Genomic DNA, 22,750 nt, shown 5'->3' with positions numbered 1-22,750 from the left:
TACCTGGAGTGGACAAGTTTGGTGGAGGATTGATCCATCCTTTTAAGGGATCAAAGGCGATTTAGATCCTTGCGACCTAAAGCGATCTGGTAAGAAGCAAAAATTGCCTACTTTTACCAAGAGCACAAAATTGGAGCACAAAAGCACTTTGAAGATTCTATTTATTTATTTATTTACTATCACAGACTATTTCACCAGTTGCACTAATAATTTTATATATTAAGGATTTTACTGTCAGTCATATGCGATTTTATGCAAATCCAGTAATTTAATTATTTATATTTTATCACCTTTGTCACATTTATGATTTAAATCATCACCTAAGTCACAATATATATTACTACAGTGTGTATATTATTTGGTATATTTTATAATTTTATTAGGTATCATAAACTATTTATACATTGGTTATAAATTTTTGATACAGATACTATTTATATCACTTATCTTGAATATATATTTATTTATCATCACAAGATATACACACAAGCCCACTATATTACCAGCGCTCATTTTTTTGATATTTTTAAAATTGTTTTAATATATATATATATATATATATATATATCATATTCTATCAATGGTCTACAAAATCAATGTGAATATCTTTGAAAGATCTTGCACTAATTCCTTCGTTTTGTAGTCATATATATATTTTTTCAAATGTATATAGTAAAAAGTGCAAACCTATATCCAAATGCCATACATACTTCTGTTTATTTAATCCTGTCATGTTCATCCAAATTGGTGGGAAGGCTTTAAACTGGTATGTATAAATTAAGATAAGCACAAACATGGTGTAAACTACCACAGACATCCAGAAGTATTTCAAAATCCGCCTCCACCACTCGTAGTGAACCTAAGGTTACAAATGAGAAAATCGGGACAATTTAAACATTTTAGCATAGGTATTTATTAGTAACATTTATTTGAGCTGAAATATGTGGCTAGGGAAAAATAGACATTAATAACATTTACCAGAAATTATTCTGTGACTTAAAGTAAAGTGTATAATTACTTATTGATCTCCCACCTTCTTTTAAACATTGGAGCCATCTGGAGCAATCTAGAGAAATTGTTTATTCCAGCAGGCAGCTTGTGTTCCCTGCTAATGATTAACACAGTTTTACATACTCATTGTAGTATAAACCACCCAATCATAAGCGTGGTCCTTCACGCCTCTGATTATTATAACAAAAGAGCCTCTATTTCAACTAAGGCTCCATGCACACTGGGCTTAAAAAAATTCCAGTTCCCTTGGCAGAAAAAAAAAAACACTCAAATTGAGCCCACAACATGGGCTGTTTTGGCCGGGCGTTACTGCAGATCCTCAGCCACAATAAGCAGGAGTCAGGTTTCAACTGTACATTATTTCCTTAATTATGTGTGATTTTGTGAATATATATAAATCCCAGCCCTGTATGTGGTCCCTGTCATTTGGGACTCGGCTCAGACTTGGTGAATATGCATGCACATCTCCTTCAGTGCACAGGTTAGCTTTATTTATTTTTTGTCTTGATTACTCTTGATTCCAATGAGAGTTCATCAGCTCTTACTCATTTTACTTTGGCTGTCCTTTGTGCACTGCATCCCCGATATCCCTCTGTACACTGTATAATTATAATGGTACATTGTTGTTTTTAGATTTTTAGACCCAAATTTTTCACCCCCTCCTTCTGCTTCTTTGGTTGCCCACTGGCAGCTTGGCTCCAACCTCTCCAGTGGGGCCCTTGAGGATACACAGGTTGGGCTACACGTCTGCACCTCTTTGTGAGCCAGGAGATGTCCTACTGCAGCCCAATCTGAAAGCATTCTCTTCCATTTACATTTCATCATATGTAAATGTTTGTTTATTCAGCTTCTGTATCACTAGCAGCAAAAATGTATCAAACTGTTGATACATATTGAATATATTGCCCTATAAATTATAGGTGGCTGATTTTTCTATATGTTAACCTTTACTTATTATATTGTAGATTTCTCTGTAACCCAAATTCCCTGAAGCAGGATTTCATTCCGAAACATGTCAGTCACAATTTGAGATCTCCTCAGCTAGTCAACTAAGCAGGCAGCTATTGTGGGTTGTATCTTTTAGTTGACGGTACTTCATTGATATATGCTTTGTAATGTTATATGTTACAGTTTTTATGGACCAATGTCCTTTTTATGATTGTATACAAACAAACTAGCCTTTTAAACTTTACTTACTCTTGTTTTTGAACTCCCTAAAGTCCCTGAGGGGTGTTCTCTTTGCATGTACATGCATTGTCTGTATCTTTTCAGTGTTTGGGATGTTGACAGTTCCTAATATACTCCACTTGGCTTTTTCTCCTCTTTTCCAATTTATATTCACTAAGTCAGCTACACTGCTTATATGGGAAAATAAACTTCCTGCACCCCTTTTGGAGCAGCAAGAACAGAGAGACATAATTTTGGGAAATCTCCCAAAAAATCCAACTTGGGTGGTATATGTATATATATATGATGCTGAAATTCTCGAATGCATCTCTGCGGTTTTTGGAATGCCGTTTTTCCCTAATTGCAAATTTTACAGGTATCCTTTCAAAAACGAACCCTGATTTGGCTGTTCTCATTTTGGGAATAGAGAAGTATCCAACAATTTCAGACCTATAGGGGTTGATATACTAAAACTGGAGCATGCAAAATCTGGTGCAGCTCTGCATAGAAACCAATCCGCTTCCAGATTTATTTGTCAAAGCTTAATTGAACAAGCTAAGTAGAAGCTGATAGGCTACCATGCACAGCTGCACCAGATTCTGAGTGTTCCAGTTTGAGTAAATCTCACCCACAATCATGCATGTTTTATTCACAGCATGACTATTGGTGGCTAAGAAATGGAAATCTAAGGAATCTTCATATTTAGTAGAAGTAAAAAGACATATAGGCCTAACTAAGGAAAGCATACAAGAAACGTATTGCCTATAATGAATGCCAATTCCCAAAACATTCTATAAACACTGGGTCTATTGGTAGGAATACACAACCAAAGGTTTGTAAAGGATCCTTTTAGCTATTGGTTTATTTCTAACTGCCATGGAGGAAGGCTTCCTCTGTGACAATGTATGTACCCTAGTTCTTATACTCATTCTAATATTTTGTTTCCCTTTGTTTTCTTCTGATACTCTAAGATTACATACACTTGATACTCAGACTAGAACCATAGTAGTACTGTATAATGTTGCTACTTGTCTTTTATTTCCAAGCTGAGCATGAAATATGTTATTTATGGTCTGTTAGCCTTCTACTATGAGCAGGAGCTTCTTTTTGGGCAATAAGCTTTGTGCAATACAGTTTGCCACGATTGCCGTGATATTTATCACATGATAACCGTGGCAAAACTACACCACGTTTGAGGTGCCATTACAAATGAATGGCACCTAAAGATGCATGGTGCTTTTTGCCACTATTGTAGTGTGATTTTAAATTCTGCCGACGATCCCAAATTGCCAGACAGGAGACACATTCCTGGCCAACCAATCTTAAATAAAATAGCATGTGTCCGTGCAGCTGCTTGTTCCAATAGACATCTATAGGACTGTAGGCATCCAAATGCATTATCACCTGAACATCCCTGTGCTGTTAAAATATGGTCATGAATGGGCACGCAGCTAATCACTTAGTGTTAAGGACCCTAATCACAGAGAAACTACAAATCCATGCGCAGGTTAAACAGTAAACATATTTGCCTTTTAACTGAATTTTTAGCTATTTACCTGGAGTTTTGCTTAAAGAAAAAATATATTTTGCAGTATAGTGTCTGCTTTAGCTAAAATCTTTAGCTAGTGTTTTGGGTTTTTGTTATAAATGTCAGTGTAAGGTTATTCTCTTCCTGCTCTGATGAGCAAGTACAGAGCCGAGAACAGCAGGTGAGGATATATCTTCCCATTAAGGGATGGGCCCAATACAAATCTTACTCAAAGCTGTCAACGATACATATCTAATACTTTTGAACCTTCACTCTTCTCCATAGAAGAGGGGAAGGTGGGGAAATCACCCTGTCTAATGCTATTTTTAGAAAACAATCATCATGTTGTAGTAAATTCTTAGGAGAGGGAGGGCAAGACTGAACAACAAGTTTAGTACACATACCTGATACAATGCCACACAGAAAAGGAAGAGCATCATGTAGATGATTTTGTACATGACAATTTTTCCTTCGAAACTCACAAAGAAGAACATTCCTCCACAAATGTATATCCAGTACTTAACAAACATTGCCATCACCATGTTTCCTAACACCTTCATGATATCATTTTGATCATCTACTTCTTCTTCTTCTTCTTCTTCTTCTTCTTCACTTTTTTGGACTTCATCTTCTAAATAGCATGGATACAAGATTCAATTATTCCTGAAGCTTTATAAATGTAATATTTACCTAAATGAATGCTATTGTTTTCTTACCTTTGTCTTGGCTTCCAACTTTGATTTCTGATAAAGTCGCTTCTTTTACCTTCAACTGTTTTTGCTCAGTAAGGTGTTGTCTGAGCAAAAGCCAGAACGTAACATTAAAAAGGATCTAAATCAAATAAAGGAAAAAAGAAAGGTTTAATCAAACACACTTGCTGTTGTAAAGGAATAGGTTCAGTTACACTGCTCTGTCATAATTTCTGCACTTCATTAAAATACATTTTTCTTTACTTTTCTACATGTTACCAAATAATAGCATACCACTCATTGATGCATATTGAAACTCTACATTATATCTGCTATATACTGCACAATCTACAGTGGGATTTTGGAGATGGTTTCTTAAAATGGTAATTAAGTAAAAATGTACCGTATTTATTCGAGTATAACGCGCACACGTGTATAACGCGCATCCCTAATTTTCGATTAAAAATCGGTATAAAATTTTGTTTCACACCAAGCATTGTAATTGACAAAAAAAACGTTGTTGAACACGTGCGGGCATGATAAAAATAATTTATTGACAACGTAAACTGGTATAAACACAATACCGAAATAAAATTACCAGTAACAATATTTACCAGTATATCAATTAAAATATGAAGAACACTGAATTGTACAAAAGCAATGCTTACCGTAACGTGTGGGCGAGGCGAGGAAATGAAGCGGCGACCATACAGCGGATAATAAGAATTCTCACCCCCAGTTCGGGCCGCCCACTGTACGCGACGAGGGGACGTTTTTTTTTCTTTGCCCTCGCGTACAGTGAGTGGCTGCAGCCCGGAAAAGGCGCAGTGCGAACTCACAATTCGCCTGCGCCCTCAATGGACCGGCCGCCACTGCCACCCCACCCCAGCCCTCGTTTATAACGCGCACCCAAACTTTGATTTTTTTTTTTGGTAGAAAATTTTGCGCGTTATACTAGAATAAATACGGTATATATCTTTAAATAAATATATATATATATACAGTATATCCCCTGAGGAATTCACGTGTCCTGGTGACGAACTGTGTAGGGTCAGGGCTGTCCAGATGACATCGTCATGCATGGTCCAGGAAGTGCAGTATCTACTATAGCCAGCCAGAGCTAAATACCGGCAGCGTATTTACTTTTGATGGTGGTGTGATGCACTGAATACACTGCATAATGTGAGTAATATTCTTTGTGAGTGTGTGAATAATGGAGATTTTAAAAGGTGAATCACTATGGATGTTTTGTTTTTTCTTTCTTGATGCTGTAATGTGGAGGAGAAAAATACAATCCGCTGTAATCTGCTGAGCATACACTAGTAGTGTTGAGCGAACACGGACTGTATTATTCGTGTTCGTACCGAATAATTGGATTTTTTGTACCCGAACACGGACACGGACACTTTACTGTATGTTCGGGTAAAAATCCGTGTTCGGTCGTTTTATTTCCGGGTTTTGCATGCTTTGGCGCTCTTTTCATGGCGGGCTTTCAACAGCCAATCAACAATCGTTTAACTGGTGTGCCTTAAGCCATCCCAGCCATGCCTGCAAATGTCTCAGTAGCTGTGATTGGCCGTCTGAAGCATGTGACCAAGTCTTTATAAGTTCGAGGCAGCCGCAGCGGCGTCATTATGCTGCTTAGATTCAGGGACAGAGCACACATCAACGTGCTGGCTGCTGATTAGGGAAAGATAGGCAGGAAAAAACCATTTGTGTCCGGATAGAATTGAGGGACAGGTCGGAGTGTTTAGGCAGGGCGAGTTGTAGGCATTTTAGGGATAGAGTCTGCTGAATTATATAGGGTCAGTGTCTTCTACAAACTACAATCGATATTGCTGTGTGGGGGGTGGGGTCTGCACTCAATCCTGATCTACGATCTCTTCTCAATCCTGTTAGGGACAGAGTCTGCTGAATTTTAGGGAAACTGTGTTCTACAAACTACAATCGATATTGCTGTGTGGTGTGGGATTGGAGATAGGCAGGTGTCAGTGATCCACATCCATTTTTCTGTGTGTGAGCTGCAGTGAACACAATCTTTTTGGGCTGCAGTGAACACAATCTTTTTGGGCTGCAGTGAACACAATCTTTTTGGGCTGCAGTGAACACAATCTTTTTGGGCTGCAGTGAACACAATCTTTTTGGGCTGCAGTGAACACAATCTTTTTGGGGTGCAGTGAACAAAATCTTTTTGGGGTGCAGTGAACACAATCCTTTTTGGTGTGCAGTGAACACAATCTTTGTGGGGTGCAGTGAACAAAATCCTTTGTGGGGTGCAGTGAACACAATCTTTTTGGGGTGCAGTGAACAAAATCCTTTTTGGGGTGCAGTGAACAACATCCTTTTTGGGGTGCAGTGAACACAATCTTTTTGGGGTGCAGTGAACAAAATCCTTTGTGGGGTGCAGTGAACACAATCTTTTTGGGGTGCAGTGAACACAATCTTTTTGGGGTGGAGTGAACAACATCCTTTTTGGGGTGCAGTGAACAAAATCCTTTTTGGGGTGCAGTGAACAAAATCATTTTTGGGGTGCAGTGAACACAATCTTTTTGGGGTGCAGTGAACACAATCTTTGTGGGGTGCAGTGAACACAATCTTTTTGGGGTGGAGTGAACAACATCCTTTTTGGGGTGCAGTGAACAACATCCTTTTTGGGGTGCAGTGAACACAATCTTTTTGGGGTGCAGTGAACACAATCTTTGTGGGGTACAGTGAACAGAATCTTTGTGGGGTGCAGTGAACACAATCTTTGGGGGGTACAGTGAACACAATCTTTGTGAGGTGCAGTGAACACAATCTTTGTGGGGTGCAGTGAACACAATCATTGTGGGGTGCAGTGAACTCAATCTTTGTGGGGTACAGTGAACACAATCTCATACTGAAGGTTTGAGGGTGCTGCCTGTTCCATACTCCCCCTACTCCTCATCTAGCCTTTTAGGGGTACAAACAATAGTAATTGGGGCCTAGTGTGGTTGTGTACGTGTGATATACATACACTTTTTTGGGATCATATTTTCTATTCCGCTATTTAATCAAAAACCTTTGGGGATCAGTTAAATTGGGGGATAGTCTGTGTTGGTACGTGTGAGAGAGATCCACCTTTCCAAGTTGTTGGGGTTCATCTCATACTTCTGAAGGTTTGAGGGTGCTGCCTGTTCCATACTCCCCCTACTCCTAGCCTTTTAGGGGTACAAACAATAGTAATTGGGGCCTAGTGTGGTTGTGTACGTGTGATATACATACACTTTTTTGGGATCATATTTTCTATTCCGCTATTTAATCAAAAACCTTTGGGGATCAGTTAAATTGGGGGATAGTCTGTGTTGGTACGTGTGAGAGAGATCCACCTTTCCAAGTTGTTGGGGTTCATCTCATACTTCTGAAGGTTTGAGGGTGCTGCCTGTTCCATACTCCCCCTACTCCTAGCCTTTTAGGGGTACAAACAATAGTAATTGGGGCCTAGTGTGGTTGTGTACGTGTGATATACATACACTTTTTTGGGATCATATTTTCTATTCCGCTATTTAATCAAAAACCTCTGGGGATCAGTTAAATTGGGGGATAGTCTGTGTTGGTACGTGTGAGAGAGATCCACCTTTCCAAGTTGTTGGGGTTCATCTCATACTTCTGAAGGTTTGAGGGTGCTGCCTGTTCCATACTCCCCCTACTCCTAGCCTTTTAGGGGTACAAACAATAGTAATTGGGGCCTAGTGTGGTTGTGTACGTGTGATATACATACACTTTTTTGGGATCATATTTTCTATTCCGCTATTTAATCAAAAACCTTTGGGGATCAGTTAAATTGGGGGATAGTCTGTGTTGGTACGTGTGAGAGAGATCCACCTTTCCAAGTTGTTGGGGTTCATCTCATACTTCTGAAGGTTTGAGGGTGCTGCCTGTTCCATACTCCCCCCTACTCCTAGCCTTTTAGGGGTACAAACAATAGTAATTGGGGCCTAGTGTGGTTGTGTACGTGTGATATACATACACTTTTTTGGGATCATATTTTCTATTCCGCTATTTAATCAAAAACCTTTGGGGATCAGTTAAATTGGGGGATAGTCTGTGTTGGTACGTGTGAGAGAGATCCACCTTTCCAAGTTGTTGAGGTTCATCTCATACTTCTGAAGGTTTGAGGGTGCTGCCTGTTCCATACTCCCCCTACTCCTAGCCTTTTAGGGGTACAAACAATAGTAATTGGGGCCTAGTGTGGTTGTGTACGTGTGATATACATACACTTTTTTGGGATCATATTTTCTATTCCGCTATTTAATCAAAAACCTTTGGGGATCAGTTAAATTGGGGGATAGTCTGTGTTGGTACGTGTGAGAGAGATCCACCTTTCCAAGTTGTTGGGGTTCATCTCATACTTCTGAAGGTTTGAGGGTGCTGCCTGTTACATACTCCCCCTACTCCTAGCCTTTTAGGGGTACAAACAATAGTAATTGGGGCCTAGTGTGGTTGTGTACGTGTGATATACATACACTTTTTTGGGATCATATTTTCTATTCCGCTATTTAATCAAAAACCTTTGGGGATCAGTTAAATTGGGGGATAGTCTGTGTTGGTACGTGTGAGAGAGATCCACCTTTCCAAGTTGTTGAGGTTCATCTCATACTTCTGAAGGTTTGAGGGTGCTGCCTGTTCCATACTCCCCCTACTCCTAGCCTTTTAGGGGTACAAACAATAGTAATTGGGGCCTAGTGTGGTTGTGTACGTGTGATATACATACACTTTTTTGGGATCATATTTTCTATTCCGCTATTTAATCAAAAACCTTTGGGGATCAGTTAAATTGGGGGATAGTCTGTGTTGGTACGTGTGAGAGAGATCCACCTTTCCAAGTTGTTGGGGTTCATCTCATACTTCTGAAGGTTTGAGGGTGCTGCCTGTTACATACTCCCCCTACTCCTAGCCTTTTAGGGGTACAAACAATAGTAATTGGGGCCTAGTGTGGTTGTGTACGTGTGATATACATACACTTTTTTGGGATCATATTTTCTATTCCGCTATTTAATCAAAAACCTTTGGGGATCAGTTAAATTGGGGGATAGTCTGTGTTGGTACGTGTGAGAGAGATCCACCTTTCCAAGTTGTTGAGGTTCATCTCATACTTCTGAAGGTTTGAGGGTGCTGCCTGTTCCATACTCCCCCTACTCCTAGCCTTTTAGGGGTACAAACAATAGTAATTGGGGCCTAGTGTGGTTGTGTACGTGTGATATACATACACTTTTTTGGGATCATATTTTCTATTCCGCTATTTAATCAAAAACCTTTGGGGATCAGTTAAATTGGGGGATAGTCTGTGTTGGTACGTGTGAGAGAGATCCACCTTTCCAAGTTGTTGGGGTTCATCTCATACTTCTGAAGGTTTGAGGGTGCTGCCTGTTCCATACTCCCCCTACTCCTAGCCTTTTAGGGGTACAAACAATAGTAATTGGGGCCTAGTGTGGTTGTGTACGTGTGATATACATACACTTTTTTGGGATCATATTTTCTATTCCGCTATTTAATCAAAAACCTTTGGGGATCAGTTAAATTGGGGGATAGTCTGTGTTGGTACGTGTGAGAGAGATCCACCTTTCCAAGTTGTTGGGGTTCATCTCATACTTCTGAAGGTTTGAGGGTGCTGCCTGTTCCATACTCCCCCTACTCCTAGCCTTTTAGGGGTACAAACAATAGTAATTGGGGCCTAGTGTGGTTGTGTACGTGTGATATACATACACTTTTTTGGGATCATATTTTCTATTCCGCTATTTAATCAAAAACCTTTGGGGATCAGTTAAATTGGGGGATAGTCTGTGTTGGTACGTGTGAGAGAGATCCACCTTTCCAAGTTGTTGGGGTTCATCTCATACTTCTGAAGGTTTGAGGGTGCTGCCTGTTCCATACTCCCCCTACTCCTAGCCTTTTAGGGGTACAAACAATAGTAATTGGGGCCTAGTGTGGTTGTGTACGTGTGATATACATACACTTTTTTGGGATCATATTTTCTATTCCGCTATTTAATCAAAAACCTCTGGGGATCAGTTAAATTGGGGGATAGTCTGTGTTGGTACGTGTGAGAGAGATCCACCTTTCCAAGTTGTTGGGGTTCATCTCATACTTCTGAAGGTTTGAGGGTGCTGCCTGTTCCATACTCCCCCTACTCCTAGCCTTTTAGGGGTACAAACAATAGTAATTGGGGCCTAGTGTGGTTGTGTACGTGTGATATACATACACTTTTTTGGGATCATATTTTCTATTCCGCTATTTAATCAAAAACCTTTGGGGATCAGTTAAATTGGGGGATAGTCTGTGTTGGTACGTGTGAGAGAGATCCACCTTTCCAAGTTGTTGGGGTTCATCTCATACTTCTGAAGGTTTGAGGGTGCTGCCTGTTCCATACTCCCCCTACTCCTAGCCTTTTAGGGGTACAAACAATAGTAATTGGGGCCTAGTGTGGTTGTGTACGTGTGATATACATACACTTTTTTGGGATCATATTTTCTATTCCGCTATTTAATCAAAAACCTTTGGGGATCAGTTAAATTGGGGGATAGTCTGTGTTGGTACGTGTGAGAGAGATCCACCTTTCCAAGTTGTTGGGGTTCATCTCATACTTCTGAAGGTTTGAGGGTGCTGCCTGTTCCATACCCCCCCTACTCCTCATCTAGCCTTTTAGGGGTACAAACAATAGTAATTGGGGCCTAGTGTGGTTGTGTACGTGCGAGATACATACACTTTTTTTGATCATATTTCCTATTCCGCTATTCAATAAAAACCTTTGAGGATCAATTGAATTGCGGGATAGTCTGTGTCGGTACGTGTGAGAGAGATCCACCTTTCCAAGTTGTTGGGGTTCATCTCATACTTCTGAAGGTTTGAGGGTGCTGCCTGTTCCATACCCCCCCTACTCCTCATCTAGCCTTTTAGGGGTACAAACAATAGTAATTGGGGCCTAGTGTGGTTGTGTACGTGCGAGATACATACACTTTTTTTGATCATATTTCCTATTCCGCTATTCAATAAAAACCTTTGAGGATCAATTGAATTGCGGGATAGTCTGTGTCGGTACGTGTGAGAGAGATCCACCTTTCCAAGTTGTTGGGGTTCATCTCATACTTCTGAAGGTTTGAGGGTGCTGCCTGTTCCATACCCCCCCTACTCCTCATCTAGCCTTTTAGGGGTACAAACAATAGTAATTGGGGCCTAGTGTGGTTGTGTACGTGCGAGATACATACACTTTTTTTGATCATATTTCCTATTCCGCTATTCAATAAAAACCTTTGAGGATCAATTGAATTGCGGGATAGTCTGTGTCGGTACGTGTGAGAGAGATCCACCTTTCCAAGTTGTTGGGGTTCATCTCATACTTCTGAAGGTTTGAGGGTGCTGCCTGTTCCATACCCCCCCTACTCCTCATCTAGCCTTTTAGGGGTACAAACAATAGTAATTGGGGCCTAGTGTGGTTGTGTACGTGCGAGATACATACACTTTTTTTGATCATATTTCCTATTCCGCTATTCAATAAAAACCTTTGAGGATCAATTGAATTGCGGGATAGTCTGTGTCGGTACGTGTGAGAGAGATCCACCTTTCCAAGTTGTTGGGGTTCATCTCATACTTCTGAAGGTTTGAGGGTGCTGCCTGTTCCATACCCCCCCTACTCCTCATCTAGCCTTTTAGGGGTACAAACAATAGTAATTGGGGCCTAGTGTGGTTGTGTACGTGCGAGATACATACACTTTTTTTGATCATATTTCCTATTCCGCTATTCAATAAAAACCTTTGAGGATCAATTGAATTGCGGGATAGTCTGTGTCGGTACGTGTGAGAGAGATCCACCTTTCCAAGTTGTTGGGGTTCATCTCATACTTCTGAAGGTTTGAGGGTGCTGCCTGTTCCATACCCCCCCTACTCCTCATCTAGCCTTTTAGGGGTACAAACAATAGTAATTGGGGCCTAGTGTGGTTGTGTACGTGCGAGATACATACACTTTTTTTGATCATATTTCCTATTCCGCTATTCAATAAAAACCTTTGAGGATCAATTGAATTGCGGGATAGTCTGTGTCGGTACGTGTGAGAGAGATCCACCTTTCCAAGTTGTTGGGGTTCATCTCATACTTCTGAAGGTTTGAGGGTGCTGCCTGTTCCATACCCCCCCTACTCCTCATCTAGCCTTTTAGGGGTACAAACAATAGTAATTGGGGCCTAGTGTGGTTGTGTACGTGCGAGATACATACACTTTTTTTGATCATATTTCCTATTCCGCTATTCAATAAAAACCTTTGAGGATCAATTGAATTGCGGGATAGTCTGTGTCGGTACGTGTGAGAGAGATCCACCTTTCCAAGTTGTTGGGGTTCATCTCATACTTCTGAAGGTTTGAGGGTGCTGCCTGTTCCATACCCCCCCTACTCCTCATCTAGCCTTTTAGGGGTACAAACAATAGTAATTGGGGCCTAGTGTGGTTGTGTACGTGCGAGATACATACACTTTTTTTGATCATATTTCCTATTCCGCTATTCAATAAAAACCTTTGAGGATCAATTGAATTGCGGGATAGTCTGTGTCGGTACGTGTGAGAGAGATCCACCTTTCCAAGTTGTTGGGGTTCATCTCATACTTCTGAAGGTTTGAGGGTGCTGCCTGTTCCATACTCCCCCTACTCCTCATCTAGCCTTTTAGGGGTACAAACAATAGTAATTGGGGCCTAGTGTGGTTGTGTACGTGTGATATACATACACTTTTTTTGGATCATATTTTCTATTCCGCTATTTAATTTAACTGGGCCTCCATGCGAGACCTGTGTGCCTTGTTGCGCTGTTTTGAGTACTCCACCAACATGGCCAGTGGCAATGACGCCGTTCTCAGCTTAACTATCCCACTTCTATGCCTCCTTGAAAAAACAATTCGGGCGATGATGGAAGAGGATGTGGCACAGGATGAGGAGGAGGAGGAGGATGAAGAGGTAACATTTCCAAGGCTTTCAGGGCAGTCATTCGCAAGGGGCTCCGAGGGTGGGTTCCTGCACACGCAAACGCCAGGGACACAATTGTCCAGCAGGGGCACAGTTCTGGAGGATGAGGAGGATGAGGAGGAGGAGGAGCTGGAGGAGGAGATGGAACCATGTTCACAGCAGGGTGGCACCCAGGCCAGCTCATGGCCATCACTGGTGCGTGGCTGGGGGGATACAGAGGACACGGACCATACACCTCCCACAGAGGACAGCCTTTCGTTGCCTCTGGGCAGCCTGGCACACATGAGCGATTACATGCTGCAGTGTCTCCACAACGACCGCCGAGTTGCCCACATTCTAACTTGTGCTGATTACTGGGTGGCCACGCTGCTGGATCCCCGTTACAAGGACAACGTACCGTCCTTAATTCACTCACTGGAGCGCGATCGCAAGATGCGCGAGTACAAGCGCACGCTGGTAGACGCCATGCTGCTGGCATTCCCATCTGACAGCGGGGCCACAGTGGAAGCACAAGGCAGAGGAGGAGGAGGAGGAGGTCGCCAACGCAACCAGGGCACCGCCAGCACCTCAGAAGGCAGGGTTAGCATGGCCGAAATGTGGAAAAGCTTTGTCAGCACGCCACAACAAACAGCAGCACCAGCAGCTCAGATGGAACGTCTTAGCAGGAGGCAGCATTTTACCAACATGGTGGAGCAGTATGTGTGCACACGCCTACATGTAGTGAATGACGGGTCTGCCCCCTTCAACTTCTGGGTCTCCAAATTGGGCACATGGCCTGAGCTTGCCCTTTACGCCTTGGAGGTGCTGGCGTGCCCTGCAGCCAGTGTATTATCTGAACGGGTATTTAGCACGGCTGGGGGCGTTATAACAGACAAGCGCAGCCGCCTGTCCAGAGACAATGTGGACAAGCTCACGTTCATTAAAATGAACCAGGCATGGATCCCACGGGACTTTTCCGTACCTTATGCAGAATAGCAATGGATACCGACCTTACCCACCCATTGTTCCATTTTTGCTCTTTCTCACTCTTTTGGGGTGTACCCTCATTTAAAATTTGTGAAAAGAAGCAGTGTTGGCTACCTCGTCCTCCTCCTCAGGGCCAGATTAATGTAGGGGCTATTGGAGCTGCAGCTCCAGGCCCCTACCTTTTATATAGGCCCCGGGTTGGCCATATTCACTGTTACCGCTCTTCTGTCACTTGTAAACACAGAAGTCTGGCTTCTATGCTCGCTTCCCCAGGCAGCACCCTCAGAACCTCCCCACACAGCGTGAAGGCCGGACAAGGAGGGACAGTTGGCGATGCATGGATGTGTTTATGGGCTTCAGAGACAGCATCCCATGTTGAATTAGGCATGCATGGCTGCACCCTTCCTCCTCTGGGTGCATGGCAAGGCACGGCCCTAAGGCCCTTCAAAATCCTCAGCACCAAGCCCATGATGCTGTTAATCCGGCCCTGGTCCTCCTCCACCGCCGCTTCCACCTACACCGCCCATAGGTGTGCGCAGCCTATTGCATTAAGGTGTGCACCCCAAAGTTGAAATACACATGCATGTGTTTGCCAGCAGGGAGAGTAATGTATCGGGGCCATGTACCTGTAGGCAAGGAGAAATAGAGCAGAGCAGGTCCCAGGGAGATCTTTCCCATCTCCTCACTGGCAATGCTATGTGCCCTAGGTGATTAGGGTGTGCCCAGGCACACCCAGCACACCCTGTGCGCACGCCTATGTCACCGCCACATCCACCACCACCTTAACCTCCCTCCTACTCCATATGGGCCTCGTCCTTCAGAGATGAAGAAGAACATTGTTTTATTTTTCTGTTTTTTTTTGTTGTTTTAAGTTATTTCCCTATCCACATTTGTTTGCAGAGCACTTGCCATGCTCTTAATTACGTTTTGCTGCCATTTGCAGCACTCTAGCCCTTTCCTTTGGTGTTTTAGAGCCATTTTAGTGCCTTAAAGTTCGGGTCCCCATTGACTTCAATGGGGTTCGGTGTCCGGGAAAAGTTCGGTAAAAGTCCGGGACACGGACCCGGACTTTTTTTTAAAGTTCGGCCGAACCCGTCGAACACGGACATCTAGGTGTTCGCTCAACCCTATACACTAGTGCTTAATCTGCTGAGCATACAGGATTCCATTTAAAAGGGAATGGTGCTGTGGCCTGTTGAGCATACAGGATTCCATTTAAAGGGGGCTTGAGCTGTTTTTGACCTTACATTTCATGTGAGTAATATCTACCACATTGGTGGTTCACTTAAGGTAGAGAAGTGGAAGAGTAGACATGTGTTTTGCAAGAGTATAAATAGCACATTGAGTGATATAAATTGAGTGATCTGAAGAAAGACACATAGGGAATTATGCACTTGGGACTTTCTATATATAGTTTTATATGCATGGTATATGTTTTATTTATGATTGGTGTGACATTAATGTAATAGTCTTTTGATGTATAGCACTGCATCGTTTTGCTTTTAGATTTGATAGTCAGAAAAAAACCTCACATATCCAACCCTTGTCATACTGGTGGTCCAGCAGACAAAGGGGTTGATTTACTAGGAAAATAAGGAAAATAGACTTCACTTTGCAAGGAACATTTTACTTTGCAAGGGAACTTTCTCCTGGCTTATAGAACATGGTGAATATTCACTTTTAAAAGAATACAAAATCACATGCATGGAAAACTGATTGCTTGCACATGATTGGATGATGGAAGTTTGCAGAGATTCAGCTCATTCACTAAGCTACGGGAAAATGCCCTTGCAAAGTGAATAGCTTATTTGCATTTAATAAATCAAGCTCAAATTTTTGGTTAACTAATGCCCAGACTCCCATGGGTTGGTAGAAGAAGAATTTGTGCCAGTACCCCTTTCCTGACATTGAAGAAAGGGTTCAAATGTACTCCCATTTCCCACCAGTTTGGAGGCAGTTGTGGTTGTTTGTAACCTGGTACTTTTTAAAAGCTAAAAGGAAGAGAAGCATCATTGCTGATTTTCATTATCAATTTATTATCTTATTTTTCTTATCAATTTCTCTACATTCTGAGAGAGGCTCAATTCAGAAATTCATTAATCCTTTTAAAACACTTTCAAACATTATAAGCTTAAACAACTTCTTCTGAGGTCCTCGGAAATATGTTTTCACCAGGCCATATTGCTTTACAACACAGTCTTGTTGTGAACAGCAGGTAACTAAATGTATTTGATATTTCTATATGGCAGGCCAATTCCACACCTGAATTTATGGAACACCTGACTCATTGATTGAAATACATACTGTATGTAATGGCAATGAATAGTAATATACAGTGGGTACGGAAAGTATTCAGACCCCCTTAAATTTTTCACTCTTTGTTATATTGCAGCCATTTGCTAAAATCATTTAAGTTCATTCTTCTTCCTCATGAATGTACACATAGCACCCCATACTGACAGAAAAACACAGAATTGTTGACATTGTTGCAGATTTATTAAAAAAGAAAAACTGAAATATCACATGGTCCTAAGTATTCAGACCCTTTGCTCAGTATTTAGTAGAAGCCCCCTTTTGATCTAATACAGCCAGGAGTCTTTTTGGGAAAGATGCAACAAGTCTTTCACACCTGGATTTGGGGATCCTCTGCCATTCCTCCTTGCAGATCCTCTCCAGTTCTGTCAGGTTGGATGGTAAACGTTGGTGGACAGCCATTTTAGGTCTCTCCAGAGATGCTCAATTGGGTTTAAGTCAGGGCTCTGGCTGGGCCATTCAAGAACAGTCACGGAGTTGTTGTGAAGCCACTCCTTCGTTATTTTAGCTGTGTGCTAAGGGTCATTGTCTTGTTGGAAGGTAAACCTTCGGCCCAGTCTGAGGTCCAGAGCACTCTGGAGAAGGTTTTTGTCCAGGATATCCCTGTACTTGGCCGCATTCATCTTTCCCTCGATTGCAACCAGTCGTCCTGTCCCTGCAGCTGAAAAACACCCCCACAGCATGATGCTGCCACCACCATGCTTCACTGTTGGGACTGTATTGGACAGGTGATGAGCAGTGCCTTGTTTTCTCCACACATACCGCTTAGAATTAAGGCCAAAAAGTTCTATTTTGGTCTCATCAGACCAGAGAATCTTATTTCTCACCATTTTGGAGTCCTTCAGGTGTTTTTTAGCAAACTCCATGCAGGCTTTCATGTGTCTTACACTGAGGAGAGGCTTCCGTCGGGCTACTCTGCCATAAAGCCCCGACTGGTGGAGGGCTGCAGTGATGGTTGACTTTCTACAACTTTCTCCCATCTCCTGACTGCATCTCTGGAGCTCAGCCACAGTGATCTTTGGGTTCTTCTTTACCTCTCTCACCAAGGCTCTTCTCCCCCGATAGCTCAGTTTGGCCGGACGGCCAGCTCTAGGAAGGGTTCTGGTCGTCCCAAACGTCTTCCATTTGAGGATTATGGAGGCCACTGTGCTCTTAGGAACCTTAAGTGCAGCAGAAATCTTTTTGTAACCTTGGCCAGATCTGTGCCTTGCCACAATTCTGTCTCTGAGCTCTTCAGGCAGTTCCTTTGACCTCATGATTCTCATTTGCTCTGACATGCATTGTGATCTGGAAGGTCTTATATAGACAGGTGTGTGGCTTTCCTAATCAAGTCCAATCAGTATAATCAAACACAGCTGAACTCAAATGAAGGTGTAGAACCATCTCAAGGATGATCAGAAGAAATGGAAAGCACCTGAGTTAAATATATGAGTGTCACAGAAAAGGGTCTGAATACTTAGGACCATGTGATATTTCAGTTTTTCTTTTTTAATAAATCTGCAACAATGTCAACAATTCTGTGTTTTTCTGTCAGTATGGGGTGCTATGTGTAAATTTATGAGGAAGAAGAATGAACTTAAATGATTTTAGCAAATGGCTGCAATATAACAAAGAGTGAAAAATGTAAGGGGGGTCTGAATACTTTCCGTACCCACTGTACATTATTTGTTATATAATCAATGTAAGATATTTATGCATACAAATTTGTAAAAATGCCTCTTGAGCCAAGCTTTTTCTACTTGGCCCACTTCTACACATACATTTTTTGTGCCAAAGCTCACCTTTGATGCAAGCTCTTTTGGTTCCTTTCTTTCAAGAAGACCTGAAACTTCACTTAGCTCTGGATCCAACTCTATGCTCCATATATACTGTAAAGTTAATAACAGATTGCCATACATGACCATAAAGGGTGAACTAATCATGGCATATTTCCTCCTATCACGAATCATCCAGAGGGCACATGACCAAATTAGCAACACAAAGGTTAACCAACTGTGGTACGTGATGCTCCATGCCTAAAAGGAGACCAGATAGATTTCAGACTTTGTAAGCATATTGCATAACAATCAATTAGAATATAAACTTTAATAAGCATTTTTTACATGCAGGGATTCTCTAGATGAGGACAAAAGAAAATAAAAATGTGATTTACAATAAAATTTAAAACACATAAAAAATAACAACTATATACAGTCTAAGGGTGGAGATCAACAACATGTTTTGCTTGAGTTCTACCGAATATGACACTCTTTTGGTTTTTTAAAAGTCTCTGGAAATCCAGCAGGGAGGTGGTTGTTGACAAAAGTGTAAAATCAAATTTCAAAATGTAAAAAAAAAAGAGATCTGTGACATTTCATTTAGATACTAACTTAAAATTGAACTCTAGGTACTGTAAATGGCTAAATGCAAAGATGAAGCACATAAATGGAAACTGTTTTACCTGCCAAAGCACAGTATTTCTAAATTTGTACAGCAGGCAGTCACTCCATTTCACACATAACACTACCAGGCTGTTGACCTTCACTGTAGCAAAAGCACGGTCAAGAACACTGGTCATGACGAACCCCCAACTTCCTGAATAACCTATAGAGGAGCAGCGGCACATTGATATTGCATCTGCACATTCTGTTCTCCTCCTGTCAGCAGAGTCTCATTAGCTTAGAACTGGCTCTCTTTCCCATTCTGATTGCTGCTGAATAATGGTTTACAGAAGGATAAAATCAAGAAAAATGTAGGTGCTGTATCAGTTGTGGATATTTTTTAACTGATTCATGACAAATGTCCCCATTCATGTGTAATAATATCTCTCACCTACAGGTGGTTTACTGAGCTTTTGATGTTGTGTATTTAAAGATGGCTGCCGCATATCCAATTGACCATGTGGTTGTGGGGAGCATTGCAACCATGTGTTGCTGACCTCATTCACAAAATGACGTGTGAGTGTTCAAGAGGAATGATTACATCCTGTGGATGGTCTCTGGTATACAGGACTATAAAAAGAGTCCATGGCATGAGGAATAGTCTGTTTTTTGGAGCTGTGGAAAGACCAAGCATGCAACCAGGATTTCTTATTGTCCTGTTTTTCTAGCTATCTAGTGTAAGCTTCTAGTGTGACATTCAACTACCAGAGTTAAGTATTTTTTGATATTTTTGGATATTGGGAATAGGAGTGTATGTTTATGTTGTGGTATTTTGTGTAATGTGTATGGTACATTTTATGTATAAGGAACTTTATGTATTTTGATGTCCAGTAAAGGTTTTGTTTTATGCTTTTTATCAAAACTGCTCTTGGTGTGTCTGTTCATTTTAAATATTCACTAGATATTTCAGTGGCTGTCCAGTATACCTGCAATTTCAGTATATTGTGCTGCAACAATTAAGAGCTAATCTGCTCAAGTGTATGTAGTCTTTTGTTTTTTATAAAGTTTGTTGTTTCCCACTGTTATTCGATTATTATTTATATTTTCCACATTTGTTACAGGTGCTTACATTTTTTTTAGGTACATTTAATTTATTTTTTTAATAAATGCATTCATTTGCCTTTTTTTGCCTGAAGCTCGGTAAGAACATTTTTTGTGTCCTCTTTAATAAATTTACTAAGTGGGTGGATTAAAAAAAAGTGTATTCTGCTTCTCTCTTTGGATTTAGAGAGTAGCCCGGTGATTTTCTATGTCAGTTATAGTATTGTGTAATCACAATAGCCATTTAGTCAAAAACGGGCTCCGTGTGTTGACAGGTTACCCAGGGTAACTGGTACTGTTCAGCTGGACCAAAAGACCATAGCAATGTAGAAAGTTGATAAGAAAAAGGTAAGAAAGGTAAGCAAATATAAAATATACAAAATATACCAAAAATATAAAAATATACAGTGTATGTTATAGACAGGAAATGTTATAAAGCTGAATTTGCTCTTTAGAGATACGATGCTGTTAAGATAAGTATATAAATTATAGTCTCTAAAAGGGGAAACCATTTTCTGCCCTCTTAGAAACATACTAGTTCCAGGGCACCAAAGCTGAACCTTTTAATCAGCTGGCGCAACATTTTATCACAAACAAGATTTAGCCAAGGCAAAAACCTGTAAGGCTCTTGCACTCCATTGAAAATTTGAAAATGGGAAAATCCAGTTGTTCTTTATGCAATCAACCTTAGTTTATTATAGCTACATGGCATTAGTTTGTGTTATTACAGCTTACCATCATAGAAATGAGAGCACAAATATAGCTTTGCTTCATGATGAACTGTAATGCAACAACCATGACGTGAACCTTGGTATTTTCTTTTTTCTCAGAAACTTCCACCTCTATCTCTTCTTCTTCCTCTTCTTTCTTTTCTAATGGAACACATGTTACTAATTCTTCTTCATAGCACGCATGCTGAGTACTACATACATTTTTATTGCTATGAACTTGATCAGCAAGACAAAGCATAAGATAAGGTTAAAAAAGGGGTTCATGCAGGCTCATCCAATATGGCACTGTAAAAACCTAAATACCAACTCCTTCACCTTAGTCTCCAGATCTTTACATACCTGCTGGGCTCTGAGCACAATATTTGCATTTACTGGAGTTTATTTACGAAAGTGGTAAAGGGGAACTTTGCAAAGTAAATTTTCACTCACCTGGTAAGTCTAGCGAATCTACGTTTGTTTCAAGCCTCTAATTACATATTTGAAAAAAAAAAAAATACTTTTTTCCTTTCCCTTATATATGATTGTATATTCAAACAGAAAATTACTTTACATTATTGACTATAATAAAAGGGCACATGACTCTTTCAAGTTAACCCATTTGTGTAAACACCAAGCACTCATACAAGCATGAGGCAAATGTTATTCAGCATCTTTGTAATCACAGCTAATAATTGTGTGCAAAACCAACACTTTTGCAAAATTAGGCATTCTGGTCCTGAGAAGAAAGAGGGAAAATGATTTGGGAATCAATTAGGTAAAGGAACACTGGACTGCTATCTTAGAAGATAACACAACACCTATACAGGGGACTCCATAAGGCATCACATTCTACTTTAACAGCACCTTCTCAATGTACCCCTGGATCACCAATGCAACTCAAACTTTGGTTATGGGGCACAGATGTACACAACTCTCCACCCTCCATAATATTCATTGCCTGAGAAACCTAGTGCCAGGCCTGATCACTATCACATAGGAGGTAGTATCTGCAAGTGACCGATATTGCCGATATTTCGGGAAAGTGCTTGTACCAGACTGATGCCTGCAGCTAGAGGCATCACCCCGGTACCAGCATCCATAACTGATGGTCGGCTGTCTTGTAATGACAACCAATGTGGCTGAGAAGTTACAAGCTGTCATTACAAGGAGTGGCAGGGGACGTCCTCCCCCTTCCCGCTGCCTTCCGTGGCTCGCCCGGGTCTCCCATCCCACCGGGAGACCCAGTCAACCAGCCTGCACGGCTGCCGAAGACCCAATCAAAGCCGCATTCGGCTCTGATCGAAAAATCCGGAAGTAATGTCATGAGATCACTTCCAGGTACTCGGCGCCAGAATTAAAAAAATGACAGCATTAAAAACAGCCAAACTAGGAGTTTTGAATGCTTTCAAGTGCAGAGGAGGGGTTTGGGGTCTTTTAGACCCCCAGATCCCTCCACAAGAGTACCTGTCAAGTGATAAAAAAAATTTTGATTTTTTTTAAATGTATGAAAATATCGTCCGATACCGATATGCAATGGCCAAAATATCGGTATCGGCAACGAAAAACCGATATCGGTCGATCACTAGTAAAAATAGTACAGGATTACATTAATAAAGCATTTTATGAGGTCTTTTTCTTTAACAAGGACTAAAAGCTATTTTGTTTAACAGCATCAAATACAGGGTGAACATTAGATATTTTAGCACCTTTATATACATCAACCATACATCAACACAATAAGCTAGAAAAAAGCTGTTACCTGAGATTTCATCATTGTGCTCCCACTTGTATTGTGGTGTGGAGTACATATCTATTTTAGTTGGGCCATTCTCTATAGGAAGTGATGTATTTATTGAATGGTAATCAACTGGAGTCCCATTAACTGTTACAAGCAGTACCTGTTAAGTAGCGGTTTGTAAGATTTATTAATGGCGAAACAAA

At 41.1% G+C, this 22,750-nt stretch overlaps 1 protein-coding gene across 1 annotated transcript in view; it reads right to left on the bottom strand.

The window, feature by feature from the left end:
• The window catches only part of PIEZO2 (piezo type mechanosensitive ion channel component 2), a 497,782-nt gene that overhangs the window by 139,491 nt on the left and 335,541 nt on the right, over window positions 1-22,750 (bottom strand). Inside the window, exons 11-16 of the mRNA XM_082257361.1 lie at window positions 22,569-22,707; window positions 20,835-20,971; window positions 18,420-18,653; window positions 4,423-4,537; window positions 4,111-4,337; window positions 711-859 (exon numbers count right to left, since the gene is read on the bottom strand). Of these exons, the coding sequence (XP_082113487.1) occupies window positions 711-859; window positions 4,111-4,337; window positions 4,423-4,537; window positions 18,420-18,653; window positions 20,835-20,971; window positions 22,569-22,707 (1,001 nt within the window). The remainder of the gene's footprint in view (window positions 1-710; window positions 860-4,110; window positions 4,338-4,422; window positions 4,538-18,419; window positions 18,654-20,834; window positions 20,972-22,568; window positions 22,708-22,750) is intronic.

Source organism: Pelophylax lessonae (genome assembly GCF_965119305.1).
Source record: "Pelophylax lessonae genome assembly, chromosome: 5".
Classification (NCBI taxonomy): domain Eukaryota; kingdom Metazoa; phylum Chordata; class Amphibia; order Anura; family Ranidae; genus Pelophylax; species Pelophylax lessonae.
This window is presented reverse-complemented; position numbering and strand designations above follow the sequence as displayed.